Here is a 21428-nt window from a genome sequence, read left to right as displayed (position 1 = left end):
GTTCAATAAACCTCTTAAGTGTCTACTGTGTGCAGAAGGCTTTGGAAGAAGATACGAAGTTTAAGTAAGAGATAGCCTCTGTCCTCATGGAAATTACTGTCTTAGCACTGAATGTTTGTCAGTATCCAATGGCATAACACACTAGTAGAGAAGTAGGACTATCCTTATGAGTTACTACAGACATCAGCAGTATATGTGATAAGCTATGGAATAGCCACAGAGTTTCTCACCCTATGCTACCCCTATAGATCATAGATCCTATCTTGATTCCTGGGCATGTGATGAGGCAAAGTGGTGTTGCTGAACAAAATACAGGCAGATTAGGCTTACAAGCAGCCGCTTGTAAACTAAGCTGTATAAGAAAAACACCGGTGGTCTAACTTGCATATTTCATGAGCTCCCTCTTCTGTTTTATTTCCCAACTCAGAACTCCTGACCATCATCATATATTCAGTCTTCTTTTGCTTTAGTTTCTGTGGAAAAAGTGGTCCCTCTTCCTGACAAGGCCAACTTTCTCAGACCTCTATAGTTTTCAGTACTGCTGCCTGCCATTTTTGCCCTCTTATTGTCATTTTCCTACTCATTCTGACTGATCCTTCTCAGTCTCCTTTGCTAGGTCATCATTGATCTTCTGCTTAACGAGCATTGTTGGTATCCCCCATCTGTCCTGTACCCTCTTCTCTTCTCTGTTCACACATTCTCTCTTGTTGATTTCATTTCATCATCTCCCCCTGAATTCGATTATCTTCTCTTTTCAAGTGGCTGTAGATCCAGCCTTGATCTCTTCTGAACTCGAACCCCACATCACTAGCTTGCCCGCTGGACAACTCTACCTGGATGTCCCATTGACATTACAAACTCACTGTGTCCAAAATGGAACGCACGGTCTTTCCCCTTAAACTCATCCCTGCCCTAAACTTATCTATTTCTGCCAAGGACACTACCATCTTTCTAGTCACCCCATTCTTATGTCTGCTCCTACAATCCCTAGTTTGTTTCAAGGCTTAATCAGGTACCACGTCCTACAAAAAGCCTTTCTTTACTAGAGGGAGACAGAATGGTACAAAGAGAAGGGCCCTGGCTCTAGACTCTGAAGACATGGGTTGAGATGCTCCCGGTGATACCGCCTGTGTGATTATGGCCAAGACATTCAGTCTTCTTGGGCCCCAGTTTCCTCAATTGTAGAAGAAGGGAGTTAGATGGTCTCTGATGTTTCTTCTAGCTCCGTATCTATGCTTATCCTTCCCCAGAGTGTATGTGTTCCATCTCCCCAACCACCACATGTTTATTTTTTTCTGTATATATCCATATATGTAATAGGTATATCACATTTTCTATACCTACTGTACATGTGTACATACATACACATACTACATGCATATTACACACATGTGTGTATACACAAGTCCCCTTCAATAGAATGTAAACTTCTTGAGATCAGAAACCGATTAGTTTTTTTTTCTTTTTTTAATCCCAAGCTCCTAGCTTAGCGCCTTGTACGTTCTTGGTGCTTAATTGATGTTTATTGAATTGAACGAAGTTTTGTGCTTAGTCTGATTTGTCCTGGACATCCTGGGGGATGCAGTTAGAAAACATGTTTTCATCAGCTGGCCACACCACATAGCAGTCAGACAAACCCACTGACCTGAAAGGCTGACAGGCCTGGGGAGAGCTAAGCAGTAACCACAGTCACACCAAATTTGTCTCAGTTTGCAAGAACAAGACAGCAAAGGGAAACTTTGAGTAATTAAAGGACCCTACCCCTTTACCCCCACCCCCATCCACCCCACACCATTCCTAGGTGATTCCTGATGGAGCCTGGGCACTGTGACATCACAGTAGGGACCTTGGAAGGTGGGGCTTTCACAGAGGTCACAAGATACTGGGAAGGAGTGGCTCCCCCCAGGCCCAATCCCTCCTCCCGTGGAAGAAAATGAGTAAGCAACCAAAACAATACAAGATGTCGAGACAAAGAGCAAAGTCAGGCCACCTTTTCAACCATCTGTCCCCTAGGCTGAAGCCCAGGAACTAGCATGCATGAAGAGGGGGTAAAAAAAAAAAGCCCTAAACACTTAAAGCGATGTCCAGGGTCCTGGGGTCTGATAGCAGCATTCCTCCAAGGTCTGCAAAGGCCACTGCTTAAAGGGGCAGAAGGACAGCTGGGAAAGAGAACAAAGCAGGCAGTGGCACCCCTAGGAGGAAGGATGGACGGAGCCCCAGGAAACAGCTGAGAGAGCTCAGCTCAGCATGCCGTTTTCCTCTGTTCAACAGTTCTTGTGCCACGGCAAACAAAAGATGTACACTCTGATTCCCTGGTCTGTTTGGATTATGATGTTGGATGATCTGTGGGAGGGAGTGGGGGGAGGAGGGGAGACAGTGAGGAGAGAGAGAGAAGGAAAGAGGGAGCGAGAAAGAAGAGGAGAGGGAAAGAGACAGAGAAAAGGAAAAGGTGAGGGCAGAAAAGGAGGAAGGGAAGGAGAGGAGAGAGACAAGGGAAGAGAAAGAGGGAGACAGTGAGGAAAGAGAAAAGGAGAGAGGGAGGGAGAAAGAAAAGGAGAGGGAAAGATGAAGGTAGGGAGAAGAGGAGAGGGGCAGAGAGAGGAAGAGAGACAGAGAAAGGAAAAAAGTGAGGACAAAAAAGAAAGAGGAAGGGAGGGAGAGGAGAAAGACAAGGGAAAAGAAAGAGGGAGACAGTGAGGAAAGAAAAGGAGAGAGGGAGGAAAGGAGAGAGACAAGAGAAAGAAAGGGAAGGGGGATAAACAGAAAGATCACAGGCAGAGTTTCTTCAGTTTCCCCTTTTGTGCAAAGGAGAAGGCCAGGGAGGTTGTTTCACCCCTGCTCACCAAGGTCCAACATAGCAAAGTGAATCAAGTAAAGGCAACTAGAACATAGAGGGCCCTGACTCTTTTAGTTCAGTGATAAAATTACAAATGGACCATTTCACATGTGGAGGGTCAAGTTGGAACTTGAGGTCTTTGTCCTATGTTCTGGCCGAGAACATAAACAACAAGATTTTCCATGAACATCATATTCACTGATAAAGTGTATCTTTGGACTGTGCCTCTCCCTCCCACCCGATGCTAAATGCCCCAATCTCTTCATTGGTTACTGTCCACTTTGCTGTGTCCAGGTCCATACCCAAAATTAGGAATGCCAGGAGAACAGGACTCTGACTTTCTCCTCTGTCACCTACCTCCATGGCAGTAATAATGCTAGCAACTCTCATTTCTATAGCAATTAAAGTTTTGCCAAGCACTTTCTGAAGTAGATAGGCATGGATGTGGGGCTAACAGAAAAAGTCTATGGGAGTCAATCTCCAACTAGGACTTCTGGCTAATTAGTGGGGTGGGACCTGTAAAAGCTTCAATCTTCTCCCCCCAACATCTCAGTAAAGGGGGGAGGGGGAAGCATTATGAGGAATAATGATAAAGAAAATAAAAGAGAAGCTGCTATAAGCTACCTAACTCAGCCCATGACTGCACGACTATCAGAGTTGAGACAAGCCAAGATAGGTGGGAGATATAGCATCCAAGCAGCCCAGATCCACAGCAGAAGACAGGGCCAGGCTAGTGCCCAGACCACTGCCCAGACAGCCCTACCTGAGTAGTTTTGATATTGAGCAAAGGAGACAGGTAAGGGGCCAAGGCCAGAACCTAAGTCGGGTCGCTGGGAGACTGAGCCAAACCCTAGGAATTCCTGGGAAGTGTTGGGGATGGTTTTGGCCGTAACATCCAGACCCAAGCTGGACTTGTCTCCAAGAATTTGGAAAGTATCAGAGTCCAATGCAAGCACACATCCCCAATACAGAAACTGAGGCTGGAGATAGGAGTGAAAAGAAGAAAGTGTCAGACACATTTTATGAAGTAATACTATGGAGACCCAAGAGAAGAGAGAGGAGTCCATAGATCCTAGTGGACAATCAGGGAAAAGGGTGATTTGGCTGTAAGGACTGCAGGATAAGCTGGGAGAAATGAATCCTGAGATACAAAATGTACTGTTAAATGAATCCAGAGTTAGGGAGGGAAGATCAGAAAGACGAATTCGTAGTTTAGACTAGAAGGTGGTAATCTTTATCAAGAATTAGACTTTCTGAAAGCTAAAATGGGTCAGACAAAGCAGTGATACTAGGAGACAAGAAAAAATTAAAACCCAACATATGATAATGATACCTACACTTACACTGAATCTACTATGTGCCAGGCATTTATGCTAAGCAGTTCACAAATATTGTCTTGATTCTCACAACAACCGTGAAAGGTTATTATCTGCATTTTACAAAGGAGGAAACGGAGGCATAAGAAGTTAGGTGACTTGCCCCTGGTCACACAGTAAGTATCTGAAGACCAGTTTTGAACTCAGAGGGCCTGGTGCTCTATCCACTATCCTTTCACCCACATACTTACACATCCGGAAAACCTTGGAGATGACTGATGGAACTGCTTGAGAACCCACCCAAGATGACAGTGTGGACCTACTTGTTGCTGCCCCATGCAGCCTCTCCTGCCGTTTTCTATGCCCTTTGTTCTGGAGCTGTCTGTGAGGCACCCCAAAAAGATGTGGTTATCAAGTTCGCAGGTCAGTCTGTTGTTATGTGCCCATGGGATGTAGGCAGCCTGTGTGTGAGGGCAGGCTGGAAGCAAGTGTGAGAATGGGTGGGATGTAGAAGAACCGTAGGAAGACCAAGCTTTGCTCATGTTTCCAGCAGCAAGGTTCTCTCCCACGCCTGTTCTTCCATGGACAAGCAGTGAGGACCCGTACGTGCACAGCCACGGACCTGCAAGTCCTTACTGAAGGCTGGGGGACCAGCCTGGGTATCAGGCAAGTTCTTATTCACGTTCAGGTGGGTGCCCGAGGTTCCTTCTGACTCTGACGTGATAGGGAAAGCCCGAGTTTTAAGACCATCTCTGCCATTTATTTAGCCAGATAAACCCTTTGAATGAAGGTTTCCTCACCTGTAAGATAGAGGCAATAACAATATGTACTCTGCCTACACCCACCAGGAGATAGTGCGTTTGTGTTTTGAAAATTAGCATTTGCTTTACAAATAGAAGATTGTTTGATTATAGAAGGCTAGTAAGTGGGGAATGGTAGGATGGTGAGTAATGGCCTTGAAGCAGAGGGACAAGGGATTGATTTCTGGCCCTGAGGTTTACTGCCTTTTGTGAGCGTGGACAAGTGTCTTAATGCAGTCGAGCCTCAGTTTCCTCATCTGTAAAGTGGGAATGATAATCCTTACACTACCAAGTCACTGAGGTCTCAGGATCATAGATGCAGAATGGAAGAGGCCTCAAAGAACATCTCATTTCATACCTTCATTTTATGAATGAAGAAACTGAGGCCCTCTGAGGTTAAATGACTAGCCCAAGGGGATGCAGTTCTTAAGGGTCCTCTGACTCCAGATCCAGGCCCCTCTGCTGCCTCCCAAATGTGCTGGGGAAAGTGCTTTGTGAACCTTAAAGCCTGTAGAAATGTTAGGGGTGTGGTGGGTCTGGTTTTTGGGTTGGTTTGTTTTTGTTTTTGTTTTTTACTGCTACTTACCTGGAGTTTTTGGTGCCCATAGAATGTTATAGGTCTGCCTGTATGGAAAGATGTCTCTTATCAGCTTTGACCTTGAGGTCAAGGACCTGAAAAAAATTAAACCAACTGAAGGGATACAACAATGTGTTGATTGCAAGGAGTGTTCTCTAATTTTCTGCAAGTGGTTGCACCAGGAGAGTAGAGAGAAGCAGAGGGGTAGGGACAGGGGCCTTAAGTCAGGTATAATTAATGAGACTCATTCATTCCCATGTTCTCCGTTTGTTAGACTGAGCCCATAACACCAGCCCTGAACGTCTCCCAAATGGCCCCAAGGAAAGCTCCAGGAGGGCTTATTGACGCAGCCTTGCAGGTGGCTATTTTCCTGTATTCTTGAACCCAAAGGGCTAACAGTAAAGCTCCAGATGCCACGGGGAGTCTGTGGCCCATGCGAACTGCCGTATGCAAAGCATCATCACCCTGACCCACACAATCCTATTAGTTGTGTTCTCCCAGTCCTTTCAAAGGAAAGAATTGGAAAGTGGTCTCTAGATTTACGTCAGAGGGCCTGGATTCAGATTTGACCCTGTTGCTTCTAATAGGTCCGTAAATTTAGTGCTAAAAGGGACCTTGAGGTCCAACCCTTCCCTTTATCCCCTTTATCTTACAGATGAGAAGAATGGACATCCAGAGAAGTTATTTGTCCAAGGCCAGAGATAATCAGTGGCTGGATGTGCTGGGATTTGAACCCAGGGGCTCCCACTCCAAAATCCAGCATTCATTTTGCACAACCTGGGTCACCTAGGATGAGTCCCTTAGTTCATCTGCAAAGTGGGTTGAACTCCAGTGATTCCTAAAGCCTGTTCCAGCTCTCGATCCCTGCAGTAATTAGTATGAAGTCAATAAAGAACACAGTGACCAGGAAGATTTTTTTTTCCAGCAGGAACTAGAATTAAAAGCAGGCTACGAGTTTTAGATGAACCTTTCATCTTATTCCACTTCATCATGAAATGCGTCCTGTGTCCTGTGTGCACTGGATGCCATCCAACGCCAGGGGGTGCCCTGAGTTTCAACCAATCCGAGCGACCCAAACCACCCAGTTGCCAATCACTGCTAAACCCACACCCCTGTTGGGGGTGGCCCCTGAGTCTTAGGGGTGTGTGAGGATGTGAGAGGGTGTGTCCTCCAGTCAAATCTCTGGCCCCCAGGTGCTTGGCTCTTTCTTCCTTTCCTTCACAGCTGTCCAAGACTTATGCACGAAGCATTATTTAGAGAAAGAAGCGTTTCATGAAAGGCAGCGTGGTTCTCAAAACTGTGGTCCAGGAGCCCTCGAGTTCTCTGAGACCCTCTTCACAATACTACTAAGGTGCTGTCTGCCTTCTAAAATCATCCTCCCTTCCCTCTGTCTGTGAGACTGGATTTTCTTCATATACTTTAACCAAAGCAATATCACAGCACAGAAGTAGAGAGGAAAATTCAGCTGTCTTCTATCAAGCCAGATGTTAAAGAGATTTGCAAAAATAAGTCAAACAATACCACTGTCCTCACTAATTTTCTTTTTGTTTTGGAAAATATAATTATTTTCCTTTAAAATGTTATTTATGTTAGCATATAATGGTATTTTAAATGAATTAGTATTTTTAAATTTTATCAGTTTTAATTTCTAATATGGTAAATATTGATAGATGTAGCCCAAATAAACACAAGTTCTTGGGGCCATCAATAATTTTTTAGAGTGTATAGGAGTCTTCAATTTTAAGAATATCAAAGGGTCCTGAATCCAAAAAGTTAGAGAACTGCTGGTCAGAAGGATAAAAGAATATTTTTTTGGTTTATTTTGGTCTGGATCTGTGATTTTATTAATAAAGAGAACTTCCAGTGAGAAAACTCCCTCTACCAATGCAAATCAATAGCTATTCTGTACCTTAGGACAGTGGCATAGTCAGAGGACCCAGGGCCAACTCTTAACTTACCTGTGTGATTTTGGGTGTGTCACTTAACGTTCCTCGACCTCATTTTTCTTAATTATGTCTGTTGTCACCCCTAGATCTTTCTTTCCTGTATTTGCTACTTAATCCTGACTCATCTTCCTGAATTGACCCTTACTAGCCGTATGACCCTGGACAAGTCACTTCACCCTGTTTGCCTCACTTTCTCATCTGTAAAATGATCTGGAGAAGGAAATGGCCAACCACTCCAATATCTCTACCAAGAAAACCCCAAGTGGGGTCGTGGGGAGTGAGATGACTGAAATGATGGAACAACAACAACATTTGTGTTTGTTTGATTTCTGTTTGTGCTGGCCATTAGGCCTCATTAATGGCCAGCTGCAGACTGACAGTTGGGGGATAGTCTTGTCACTTTAAATTCTTTACCTTATTTTTATTGATGTCTTTTGTTTTTACATCACAGTCATTTCCAAATATATCCCCCCGAAGTCTCTTGAAAAAAAGATTTCTAAAGAAACCACACAGCTCAGGAAAATTAACCAACAGGTTGGCTGTGTCTGACAGTATCTGAAATATTCCATAGACGTAGCCTCCCGCCTCTGCAGTAAGGGAGGTAGATTGTCTTAACTCTTCTCTCAGACCGAGCATGGTCATTGTGCCGCATTCCGCTTCTTCAGATTATTCTTTTTGTTAACATTCGAGTCATTATGTATATTATTTTCCTGGTTCTGCTTTCTTCTGTTTGCATCAGTTCATCAACATCTTCCCTGAATTCTTCACATTTATCATGTCAGTAATATTCTATTACATTTAAGCACCGCATTTTATTTTCTAATTTCCCAATCAGTGAGCGCCTACTTTGTTTCCTCCCAGTTCTTTACTCTAAAAAAGAGCACTGCAGTGGTCATAGGGGCCCCTTCCATCTTTGATTTCCTTGGGCTGTCACTTAGTCACTTTCTTAGCATAACCGGAGATTGCTTTCCAGAACTGTGAGACCAGTTCAAACCTCCACCAACAGTACATGAGGGTGACTGTCCTTCCACAGCCCCTCCAACATAGGACATTTCCGTAGATGGTCATCTTTTCCAATTTACTGGGCATGAGGTGAAATCATGGAGTTGTGGTTTTTTGCATGAGAATATTCTTCTCAGTACCTAGATTCCAAATTCTTCCCAAAGTCTCTTTTACTCTTGTTTTTAAGCTTATCACTGTCTTCCTGGGACTGTCCATATGTCAGTTTACTTCTACATGCCCACGCTCTGTGCCCCCTCTCTCTAAATCCTCTGGTAATAGGTAGGAATAACTGCAAAATAATAATGAAATGCTGCACTTTTAAAATAATGGAAGGACCTTCTCTTCCTGCTGTTTTTTTTCCCTTTGCATGTATTTCTGAGTCTAAAGTTATACTCTAATCCTTCGCTTTGGGGTGGAAGTGATTGAGTTTTCAAAAGCTCTACCACACTGGAAAGGCTTTAATAGAAAGGCCAGAAGCAAACCACGGATCTCTTATATGAGGCTCTGCCAAGCTAAGTTTGCAGAGGGGTCATGATCTGACTGCACTGCTTTACTTTGCTTAAAGAAGTTATAACCAAGGTAACTACTGGTAAACGTTTAACAATTGACTCTCAAAAACTAATAACAATAAGTTTGACACACTTTAAAGTTTAATCTATCTGTATTATTAACGTTTTTCCCCTTCACTTTCTTAAGTCTAGAAATCACAAAACAATAAAATCAAGCCCTGATTTCTATCATTTACCTATTTCCAAAATGTACATGCTCATGCTGGAAATTTAACAATCAGCTCTCAAGTGCTTGCTCCAGCATATAATCCAGTCATTAAATGTATCATGCTAAATGCATTACTTGTACCATGCATTTTTATAAAGGGAAGGTGGTGGTTGTATTGTCATTATTTACACCTTTCTTTGGGACCTAGATAGAAGCTGTCACAGAGGGTTTTTGTCTGCCCCCCAGAATTTTATATATGGTACTGGTGAAAACACAGTATTGAGTATATTTTATAATTAAAACATGATCATCACTCATGACATAGCTATCCGGGGGAAACCATTTTTAAAAAAAACAACCACAAAAATCAAACACACCCAGACAAAACCTGAAGATATAACCACTTAATCTGCACCCTTAAGCTCCAGAATTACACGGATCAAGTTTAGTTTTAAGGAGCAGCCCCAATAAAACATGTCTTTCTAATTCTGGAAAATCTCAGAAAAGCTCATGTTATCAGGATTGGATTCAAATCCTGGCCCCACCGCTGGCTGCTAGCTGCATGGCGGTAGACAGGTTATTCACCCTTTCTGATCCTACATTTCCTCCTCTCTAAAACGAGGGGTTTAAATTACATGGTCTCCCAGCTATGACCCCATGTGGTGAAATCAAGGGATAGCAGATGGGCAGCTGTTCATCCTTCCCCACTATAAGCAAAATATTGAAATACTCCCAAGGTGCTCTGTGGGACACTGCGTAAGTCTTCTCTGGAGAGGCAGCCTGGTACATGGAAAAGAGAATATTAGACTAGATGGCCTGAGAGCTTTTCTACTTCTGGATCTATGACTCTGTGATCCTTTGATTTATGTCAAGGAACAAGATTTTACTAAGCCCCTACTACAGCCAGAGACTAGGTTCAGATCATAACCCTGACATTAGCTTTGTAACCTTAAAACAATCGCTTAACCCGATGTCTGCCTCAGTTTCCTCATCTGTAAAATGAGAGGTTTGGACTAGCTGACCTGAGAGCCCTTCCAGTTCTGGATGTATGACCCTGTGATCCTTTGATTTATAGAAAAGGAACAAGACTTTATTAAGCCCCTACTATGTGCCAGGCATTGTGCTGTTTTAGAACTATTATCTCATTAGATACAATGTGTGGTCCCCATTTTACACTCACATTAGCTGTGTGAAAAGCTTTGAGCCTCTCTGACCTTAGCTAAGTTTGGTCTTTGGACAACAGACATGCAGCCCATCACCAAGCTGGTACTGGAAGTCTTAAGGTTGGCAGGAGTCAGCAGAACTGTGGCCCAAGTTATTTTTGTGGCATAGAGTTGAAGAAACTAGGATCCCTCCCAAACCACCATCGGATATCAAATGAGGATTTTCCTGGAGGAGAACCACCAAAGGTAGTAAAATTAGCTGCTTTAAGTTTCATCTCTTGGGGAATATGATGAACCAGCAACTGCCTCAAATTTGGGCAACAAAAGGGGAGAGGTGGCAAGTACCGGGAGAATCCACAGATTGGATGATTAGTCCTAGAGTAATCAAGAGTTGACTATAATCATAATTTTCAAAAATTAACCAAACTGTAAAACTTTCCCCATCCCCCTTTCATTACAGGCTGGAACCAGTGGTTACATGGCTCCAGAAATCCTGAAGGAAGAAGAAAGTTATTCCTATCCTGTGGACTGGTTTGCAATGGGGTGTAGCATTTATGAAATGGTAGCTGGGCGAACGCCATTCAAAGATTACAAAGAAAAGGTCAGCAAAGAAGATTTAAAGCAGAGAACCTTGAAACAAGAAGTCAAATTCCAACACCCAGGCTTCACAGAAGAAGCCAAAGACATATGTCGTCTCTTCCTAGCCAAAAAAGCAGAACAACGCTTAGGAAGCAGGTAAACATAGGTAGGCTGTGTAACTAGTGTTAGTCTTATTAACAGTGATTACTTAGGCTGCTTTGGATCAATGAAAATGCTTTGTCATTGAACAGTGATGCGTTTCTGATGTTGAACCGTTTTACAGTGCCAAGGAATTTGGTGGCAAGAACCTTCTTTTTGGGGCCTTCAGCACCGGTGGCCAAAGCCCCTGGAGTTGTAGTGGTTACGTTGCATCTCCAAAAGGGTTATTCCCCGGGGTGACGGCTGTGGACATCACAGAAGCATTGCTATACCCAAGGCTTTTGGGCTCTCTGGTGGTCAAGGTGGTGACGGTAGTTTGGCTTGCCAGGCACAGGCTACCTCTTGTCCCTCTCTCTCATTAGAACGTAAGCACCTTATGGAGAGGCGTTATGTTCATTTTTCTTCTCGCTCCAGCACTTAGCACAATGCCTGACCCTTAGTAGCAAATACCTGTTGGTTGATTGATTGGTGCTTGTCATTCTAACCATCTGTATACTATATAAATACCAAACTATATTGTCAGTCAGGTAACAAGTATGCTACTGGGTTGGGGTATAGAGGATGTGTCAGTTTTATTGCTTCTCAAAATGAAAAAGTAAACTCAAGTTACCTTGCAAAAAAAAAAAGTAAAGTTTAAAACAGAAACAAAATTGGTGGTATGTTGCAGGTTCCCTATTTAGGAAATCATGCTGAGATAAAATCAGTCCCTTTATACAAAACATGGTTTGATTAAACTGTTTTCTCTCTACTGTTAGGATTAGTTTTGAGACTCTGAATGAATATGTATTATAAAAGATTTAGAACTGGAGGGGCTCCTGAAGGTCATCTCATCCAACCTCTTCTATTTACCAGTGAAGAAACCAGAAGCCAGAGAGATTTAGTGACTCAGCCAATGTTACATGGATATATAGTACCGGAGCCAGGATTCAAATCCAGGTCCTTTGTTTCCAAATCCAATGCCCTTCATACTCAACATACAGTTTCCTTAAAGTTTTACTGGGTTGTTGTGTTATTTTTCTGCCAACTACATTTTTGTGCTCCATTCAGCCCATTCTGTTCTTTAATCTACTTCTTGATTAAAATTTCCCCCCAGATTTCATAAGCTTTCAAGGTTTATGTCCATCTTTTTGAGTTCTTTTGATGCTTTTATGGATTTAGTTCATTAAAGTCATGTGACTGATTTTTAAACAAACACAGCCGTGCTTTCACCCCCAAGGCTGTATAGTTGTCTTTGAAGTAGTCACCTTGGGAGGCTTATTCCTTATTTCACCCATGCTGCTGTTGCTCCAGATATGCTTGGTGTTGCCTCCCTAGGCTGCAGTATTTTCTTCTAGATATCCTTAGTGACCGATCTTTGCCCCTTGAGAATGGACTTTAAAAGTAGGAAAGCTATCTGGAGGCAAGTCTAACGAATAGGGTTGGTGATCAAGCTGGGTTATACTGGTTTGGGTCAAAAAATCAGGGTGTGATTAGACTAGTTTCCTCATTGTGGGTGTTAATAATTAGCTAACTTGATTCTGAAAGCCATTCCAAACCTAGAGCTTACAAAGGTGATGAAGATAATACTTGATTGTCCACCCTGAACCTTGCTTTTCTTAAAACCTATCTCATGAGGGCGCTTCCAGCGGTAAAAATCTCATAATTCTCAATTGGATGTCCGAATTCTATGGTTCGCCTTAGTTGAAAGTCATGTGGTATGCTTTTTAAAAATAGAAAATGGATGAAAGGCCCAAGGAAAATGCTGTCGTAAAGCATGGTTTTTGCCCCAAACTTTATACTACAAAGCATCTGTTGTCGTGATTTTCTTGAATAACTGTTTGTGAAGTTAGGGAGCACAGCATATAAATAACAGCTGTTCAGTAACACATCCTCCAAGGTTTTCATTCCAACTCCTCATTGATTCTTTTAAAAAAAAAGTTTCATTCAAATAACAAAACACAAGCGAATGTTTTTCTAAAACCTGAACACATTCCAAGATTACAGATGGCTCAGCCCAGGGTCCAAGTGTCCTTTTCTGGGCTGTGTTTGGACGTTTAAAATAAAGATAAAAATCCAGGTCCTTGGAAAGTCTTTTTCTCTAAAGCTGATTCTACCTCAGTCCCTGTTCCTGCTTTGTGACCTGTCTGTTATTATTCCTGACGAGCCAGGAATATTTCCTAACACCATACTCAGCTACCTCATGGGGTTAAATGAGGTATGTTCTTATCAAAGACAAGATGGCAAGCCTTTAAGCTTGGAGCCGGGCTTACCCTGACATTCGTGTGTATCTTTTTATCACGTGGCTCCTAAGTGCAGCAGGAAAGGACAACATGAAGCTCTGAGGTGTCTGATAGAAGTGCTTCCAAAAGACACAGCCCTCCCAGATGATCCCGACATCTGGGCTGGGCTTGACTGACCACACATTATACCCAAGCAGAGGCTTCATACATAAGCAGGTGCTTTCCGGCCTCAGTTAATATAAAGGGACTGCTTCCCATCTCAGTGTGATTTCTGAAATGGGGAGAGAGCTCCTGTCAGTTCCCTGAAACCTGTTCCACTGCATTAATGAGCAGAAGTCTTCTCTCTCTGGCTCCCTGGATAATGAGCAAGATGCTGCCTCTCTTGAGAGCTTCTCCTCTGTATGCCAAACCAAACTTCAGGGTGATGGGTAAAAAAACACACACACCGCTAGCTGCCGGGGGCCCGGTCCAAAAGTAACAAAGTCCCCGAGTACTACCTAATAACAGAATGGTGGTGAGCATCTCTAAGGCAGCTTTAATGTTCCCAGCTCAGCAATGACTGGGACACATGAGGTGGGGGTGAGACAAGGGGGGTCGTTTTCTGGCTCCATCCTCATCTTCAGCAATCATTTATCAGGTAGCTACTGGCCTACCTGTGGGAGAGAGGGAGAGGTTTGAAGCATAGACCCTACCCCCAGCAGGTTTGAACATTTTGGGAAAGGTAATGGAACCTCAGAGTAGCTTGTGATTTCCCCTAATTTGGTGGGAATGTGGATTTAGAAGTGAAGAGGCTATAGCTAGCCACATCAGAAGGAGAAGGCTGGCCCATCTGTGCCTTGTTTTGCCAGAGTGTGCTATTAAAGACCGGCTGTCCCTGATGTAAAAATTAGTCTTGTAAGGCTCCCTGAGGTTGCTAAGCCTCTCAGCTATCTCTAGCTGCATCAGTTAAAGCTCCTCAGAGCTAGTTTTCTTGTGTACTTTTGACCTCTGCAAGAATGTACTCCTTCCTGCAGTCAGGAGGCGGGGGGGGGGGGGACGGGACTCGTCTCCAGCTCCTCCAGAATAGCATTGCTGGCCTTCCCTGGCCAGAGTCCAGCGGACCTACCATGCCCTGGTAGATTCATTGCTCTCTTGTGGTCTACATGCTGACTTGTTCCCGTGGGACTCAAGACCCTCCACTTTAATTGCAGCAAAGCAAAAATCATCTGAGAGGCTTACCCTGAGCCACAGAAGGAAGGTCTCAGAGGTACAGGACCCCAAGCTCCAGGCTGGGAACTAGAAGAGCTTCATATTAGTAGGTTCCAGTAGATGGCAACCCTGCTGCTCTCTTGGTCCAGCGACGCTGACGGGGGTGGTTTCAGAAGAAAATATGCAAAATATTAGAGCATTGCGTTCTGGAGCTCCTGATTTGGGTTCATCCCACGGTGGAAGTGTTTGAATAGATACTGCAAGAGCGCTTTGGGATGGCCCTGAGCGAAGAATCCAGAAGGAAGCCGTCTGTGGATGCCCACTGCACAGCAAACAGCTTGCCTTAAAGCCTTATTAAAGCCCCTATTTTCTATAACATGATCCAGTTATACCCTTTCCTTTAAAGCATGTGTGTGTAGAGGGTAGAGTTTGGCTGAGACCTGAGATTTCATTAGTGAATTCTCAAAGTAGAAATTCCCTCCACTGAGGTAGATTAGTATCTCATCTGCTGTGCGGGGCGCTGAAATAGAGAGGAAGGAAGGAAGAAAGGAAGCATTTCTTAAGCATTTGCTATGTACCAGGCACCACAACGTGCTTTACGGTTTTTCACCCACAACAACCCTGAGGGGTAGGTGCTGTTATTACCCCCATCTTACTGAGGCAGCCAGAGGCTAAGTGACTTGCTAGTGAGTGTGTGAAGTTGAATTGGAGCTCGAGTCTTCCTGATTTTATCCACTGGTCCATTTAGCTGCCAAGCCTAGCTCAAGGTACTTGCCCAGCTAGCACGTGAACTAGGGGGCACTTGAACCCAAGTCTGCCTGACACTAAAATTAGTCCTTGATTATAACATGCTACCTCTCTACTGCTGTAAAGATGTGGATACATATGAGACCTTTCTCTTTGTGATTGAGTTCCTTGAAGTGTATGTCTAATAGTGGTATTACTGGGTCAGAGAGGTAAATAGTTCAGTCGCTTTTCCCATGTAGTTCCAAATTGTTTTCCAAAGCATTTGGATCCATTCACAGGCCCACCAATAGTGTGTTAGCATACCTGCCTTACCACAGCCCCTCCAGCATTGACTTTACATGTTATCATCTTTGCCAGTTTTCTGGGTATGAGGTGAGAAGTCAGCTTTAGAACAGGCTGTGTAGGAGAGAGTGAACTCTCAGGGATTCAGGTAGAGCCTGGTGATTGTCTGTCACCATAGTAGCTGAGAAAGAGTGAACTAGATAATGTCTGAAGAGTGTATGTTACTCTAATCTTTACCATCCCATTACTTGGAGTTTAAGTCTGACAGAAAGGGACCCACAATCAACATTATCATCACCCCCATCATGAAGATAGACAGACATATAGACTGACACATACATAGATAGGTAGATACACACAGAGAGACATACATAGAAAGACACAGATAGACAGATATAAATAGACACATACATAGATAGGTAGAGACAGAGATAGACATACATAGACAGATACATAGACAAGTAGATAGACAGACAGACATAGACAGACTGATAGATATTAGCAATTTTTTAGTAAGAGGAAGAGTGGCATGGTGAACAAAGGGCCAGTCATGCAGTCAAGACCTACAGTCCAGTCCTGCTCTGAAACATGTCAGCTTTGTGATCCTGGGTAAATCAGTCAACTTCTCTGTGCCCTACAGTGATCAATCAATAAATATTTGTTAAGTGCCTCCTATGCCATACCCCTGTGAAATGTGTCTGTGCATCAGTGGAGGGAGTTTCCATAGCAGGAGTTCTTTGTACAGAGGAAATCACACACAGGCCCAGACCAAAATGATGATAATAATAACTTGATTTGTTACATTCAATAAATGTTGTTGATACGATGACTCAGAGCTGAGTGGCCATGATGAAAGTGACTTTCAAAGACCATTTTATCTCTTCCCCCAGTCTCCAGGGAGAACGGCACCAAAAAGACGTTAGACATGTCTCCATTCTGTCATTAAATAGCCCAAATCTTGTAAAGAACGTAATTGGTTGCATGGTCTGGTGCCATCCTGACAGATAAGAAAGCAGAAAGTAATCTTGTGTTTACTCCCAGGCCTCCATCATCTAAGCTAACGGGGTCTGGGAATAGGAGGAGGACAGTCGGGAACAAGGAACTCTACAGTCTTGCTTGGAGCCTCGGGTATGATAATTGCCTGTCCATGACTCACTGCTTCTGTGGCCATGCCTCATAGACACAAACAACATCCTAGAATTGCTGCTTAGAAAAAAAAATAATATACCAAGCAGCATTCATTATTTTTACCATCCATCTTTTAACCCTTCACTCACTTAGGAGTTTGTGCACTAAAGCTGTGTCTGCCTCAGAGGCTCCTGTTCTCAGCTTCTCTTACTCCCTTACAGTAAGAAGGAAGGTGGAAGGTCTGTCTCCAGCCTCTGGGTTACAGGAGACTCAGTCTGTGTTGATGGAAGATCAGGTCACTCATTGAATGCACTGATTTTTCAAAACTGCTGCTTTGTGTTGGCTTGTTAAATTTCAGCTGCCTGTCTCCTGTCTTTACAGAGAAGAAGGAGATGATCCCAGGAAACACGCTTTCTTCAAAACAATCAACTTTTTCCGACTGGAGGCTGGCCTCATCGAACCCCCCTTTGTGCCAGACCCAAATGTGGTGTATGCCAAAGACATCGCTGATATTGAAGATTTCTCTGAGGTCAAGGGCATCGAATTTGATGAAAAAGATAGAAAGTTCTTTAAAAAATTTGCAACAGGTGCCGTTCCTATAGCCTGGCAAGAAGAAATTATAGAAACAGGACTCTTTGAGGAACTCAATGACCCCAACAGATTGTCAGACTGTGTAAACGGCAGCACAGCCAAGTCTGGGGTGTGTATGTTACTGTAAGCCTTGACCTGATTGTGGAACACTTCAAACACTTGGAAAATCTCTTGGATAGGGTTTGATCAATCAGAAGCATTTCACAGACTGTGAAACTGGACTAACAGTAAGGTTCCATTTATAAATGCAAAATGCTTCCTAGCAGCCCTGCAAGGTGGGTAGAGCAGCTACAGTAGTCATATTTTACAAATATCTGAGAGCTTAGCAGTTTGTCCATAGTGATGTAGCCAATAGTGTCTGAGGCACAATTCGAACCCAGGTCTTCCAAATCAAAGTCTGGCACTCATACCCTTCATTTTACAAATGAGGAAAGGAGGCTGAGGCCAAGTTATAAGTGCTTATAAGGCACAGTGCCTGGCACACAGGAGGCACTACATAAATGCTTTTTCCCTTCCTCCACTAAAGAGATTACTTTTTTTTTTTATTTTGGGTTGACAAAGTCAGATGATGTGTCAATTTTTAGTGAAGACTAGGAAAAGGAACACTTGGGTTTATTTTGATAAACTGAAAGTATGAGCACTTCACCGTCATGTCCCTATGAATTACGCAAAGTCCCTGAGACAGAGAATGGAACTCTGTGGTGTGTTCTGAAAATGACCATTTGCAATTCTTGGTAAACAGTCATTTTTATTTTGTTTCCCCTCTTCATCTTTCACTTTTTCTTATTCTGAGTAGTTTAAATAAAAGACTTTAAGGGAGGAAAAATTGTTGACTTTGCCTTTTAAAAAGAGAAATTATGACTTTTTGATAATATTACAGATTATAGAATACTTTTCAATTGCATTGACGGATCTCTTTATAATCCTTTAAATAATTAACTATTTTAACTTAAAATTCTCTTAAAGGCAAAAATGTTTTCATGCAGTAGGTCTATGGCTTGAGCAAATACTAAGAGATTAAATTTTTCCCACAAAAGCAAATTCAGATCCTGTATCATGTAATGATACTAAAAATAGCAGCTAATATTTACCTAGCGCCTACTGTGTGCCCAAGCACTGCGCTAGGAACGTTACAAATGTTATCTCGTTTGGCCCTCGCAGCGACCCTCGCAGGTGAGGCGTGTGATCCGTTGTTTTGGCTACTTAATTAAATCTCCAGTCCAGAATTTAGACCATGAATTCTGAATTTCTAAAAGAATTTTGTTTTAAAAAATTATAGGCCAAGTGAAAATGAACATAATTGATATGTAGCTAGTACAGTCTCTTTCCCTTGAATATTTTCCCAGTGTAGTGACCTCTGTGATTTCGAGGGAGTAAAAAAAAAGTGGAGGAGCTTGGAATCTGACAACACAGGATCAAGAATCAGATGGTAAATGACAGTTCTCTGTACATTATACGCACCCTCATAGCATTGTATGGCGGTCTCCAGACTCCACGCTTTAAATTAAATGTTTTTGGACTCACATCAGGATCTGGGGAGATACAGAAAATGTGTCCACACATACCAACATACACCCACACACAGATTTTTCTAGAAATGCCCGAATTATGAGAATAGATCAAAGAAACTTTTTAAAGCTTGACCCTGTTTAAGACTTTCAAAAAATACAGCCTTAGAATCTTGATTAACTTAAATCCAACTAACCAGAACCTTAATACTGTACTTTTTTCACACTTGATCTTTATGGAAAAGAAGCAAATGACAAGGAAATGCCAACCCTTATCGGGTACGTAATAAAAAAAAAAAACCAGAACAGGTTTCAGGGCATATCCTGGGAGTCAATACACATTCGGCGCAGTTTCTTCCATTATCTAAATTGGCAGACCTGTGGCAGAGTGATAACTTGGATGTTCTGTAAGAGCCTAGATCACCAAAGGATGATTACTGTGTTGTTCCGTGTTGGTCAAGAAGACCTGAATTTTTAATTCAGCCTCTTTACTAGCTGTGTGATCCTGGAAAAATCATTTAATCTGTGTCAGCCTCAGTTTCCTCACTTATAAAATGGAGATTATAATAGCACCTGTCTCATAGGATTGTTGTGAGGATCAAGGTACATAAAGAGCTTTGCAAACCATGAAGTGTAAGCAGTTATCATTAGGAAAGTGGACATGTACATTTTTAGGAAGATTTCCACCTAAAGAATTGGGGGGATGAGAGTGTTTTCTGCTTAGAACTTGATTAAATTTAGCCAGAATATCCCATTAATAGAGGGTTCCAGGTTTAGCTTTATGCAAATATAAAAAAAATCATCAATATATGTCAATTAGACCCTTCATGTATGCTTTTATTGGTTTTGTAAAGTTCATGTGTAAGTCTGTGCGCAGTGTCCTAGAATTTCTGTTTCATGAGCAGCGGAATTAAATAAACGGAATCAACCCATTAAAAATTCATTTTATTAAATCCGCTTTGTATTCTAAGCTGTACCTAGGTGCTCTGTGAAGCCAAATACCTCAGAAATACCTATTTCATCCACAGTTACCCCTCCATTCAGACAGCCACCATCATACTGTCAGTGAGTATTCATTAAGCACCTACTGTGTACCAGACAGTGTGCTAAGGGATGGGAATGCGAAGAAAGGCAAAAAACAGACTCTGCTCCCCGGGAACTCGTAGTCTAATGAGGAAGATCACATGAATGTGGTAAACTGGGTGTAATCTCAGAGGGAAGGCACAGAGGTTCAGCAGGACTGAGAAAGGCTTCCTGTAGGAGGTGGGAGTTGAATTGAGATTTGAAGGAAGGCAGGGAAGCCTGGAGGTAGAGATGGGGAGGAAGAGAATTCCAGGCATAGGGAACCGCCGGTGGAAATGCCCAGAGCTGAGAGATGGAGTGTTTTGATTGAGGTTCAGTAAAAGAGGCTAGTGTCATTGAATCTCAGAGCACTTGGCAAGAGGGTAGGTAGGAGAAGAGTAAGGTATAAGAAGACTGGAAAGGTGGGAGGGGGCCAGGTTGATAAGGGCTTCGAATGCCAAGCAGAAGATTTATTATTGATCTCGGAGGTGACAGGGAGCCACCTCCCATTAGCCAACTGTCGGGATGAGCGTCTCCAAACTTGACTAGATTGGTCTTGGCATAACCAACATGCATTTCATCACCAGGCCCATGCTCTTAGTTTTGCCAACTTGGTAGGGCTTTGTCAGAGCTTGCCCTTCAATGGCATAACCTCAAAAAACTCAAGGTCACCTCAGGTCACAATAAAGTATCAGAGTAGGATTTTGGCAGATGACACAGATGCAATATGAAACATAATACCAGTTCTTGGGAACTAACATTTTACCTGGGGAAACAAACCAGTCCTGCCCCTCGTGTTTTTGTTGACCTGGCCACGTATCATTACTTTGTTTCTTGCTAGGATCTTCACAGCCTGGTCTGGGAAAGACCTTCGCTTTTAAAAAGGCCAAGGTCTTCCACTGCATCTGGGGCCATCACCGGTCCTCCTGACCTGTGTCTTGTCACTGGACTCCTATAACTCCGGAGGACAGACTGAGGCTGATGACTTCGCACAGCCCTGCCTCACTTAAATCCAACTGAGTCGCAAGTCAAGACATTATTCTCCTGATGTCATTGGGCCCCTTCTGAGAACAAAGGATGAACAGCAACAAATAACCTCATATTATTGGAAATAACTTCACACCTGCGTGCAAAGCTTTATATGCAAAGAGTGGGCTGCCCACTTTTCAGAGAAAAACTAATCTTTAATCAGGGATGGCCAACCTATTAACACACACACAGAAAGCCAGCCAACAAGCATTTATTAAGAAAGATGCCTCCTTAATCTAGTGCTCTGATTTATTGTTATCCTCTTTCTCCAAGACTCATTATTCTGGCTGGGACTCAGTAATAAAGGGATGAGTTATTATGTCCTATGTTCTAAGTAGCAGGAAAGCATCAAAATGTCAGGCAATAATTATGATACTACCAAAGAGGCTAAGACTTCAGGCTGCTACCAAAGGAGCTAAAAGTAAGTACCCTATCCTTATCACAATTTGTGGACTCAGAGACCATATTACAAAAGAATTAGGCAGAGAAGTATGCCTAGCATAAGACTTCTTAATGTTTTTGTGCATCAAAGACATTGCCCCTTGGCAGTTTATAGAAGCCTAAAGATTCCTCCAAACC

At 42.9% G+C, this 21428-nt stretch overlaps 1 protein-coding gene across 1 annotated transcript in view; it reads left to right on the top strand.

Moving 5' to 3' along the window:
• Positions 1-19711, top strand: part of GRK7 (G protein-coupled receptor kinase 7) — a 44267-nt gene extending 24556 nt beyond the window's left edge. Inside the window, exons 3-4 of the mRNA XM_020970940.2 lie at positions 10818-11092; positions 17041-19711. Of these exons, the coding sequence (XP_020826599.1) occupies positions 10818-11092; positions 17041-17377 (612 nt within the window). The 3' untranslated portion in view covers positions 17378-19711. The remainder of the gene's footprint in view (positions 1-10817; positions 11093-17040) is intronic.
• The last annotated feature ends 1717 nt before the right edge of the window (positions 19712-21428 follow it).

Source organism: Phascolarctos cinereus, unplaced genomic scaffold (genome assembly GCF_003287225.1).
Source record: "Phascolarctos cinereus isolate Bilbo 61053 unplaced genomic scaffold, phaCin_HiC Scaffold_7;HRSCAF=346, whole genome shotgun sequence".
NCBI classification, from domain to species: domain Eukaryota; kingdom Metazoa; phylum Chordata; class Mammalia; order Diprotodontia; family Phascolarctidae; genus Phascolarctos; species Phascolarctos cinereus.
Note: the sequence above shows the minus strand (reverse complement) of the source record. Positions and strands in the feature narration are given on the sequence as shown.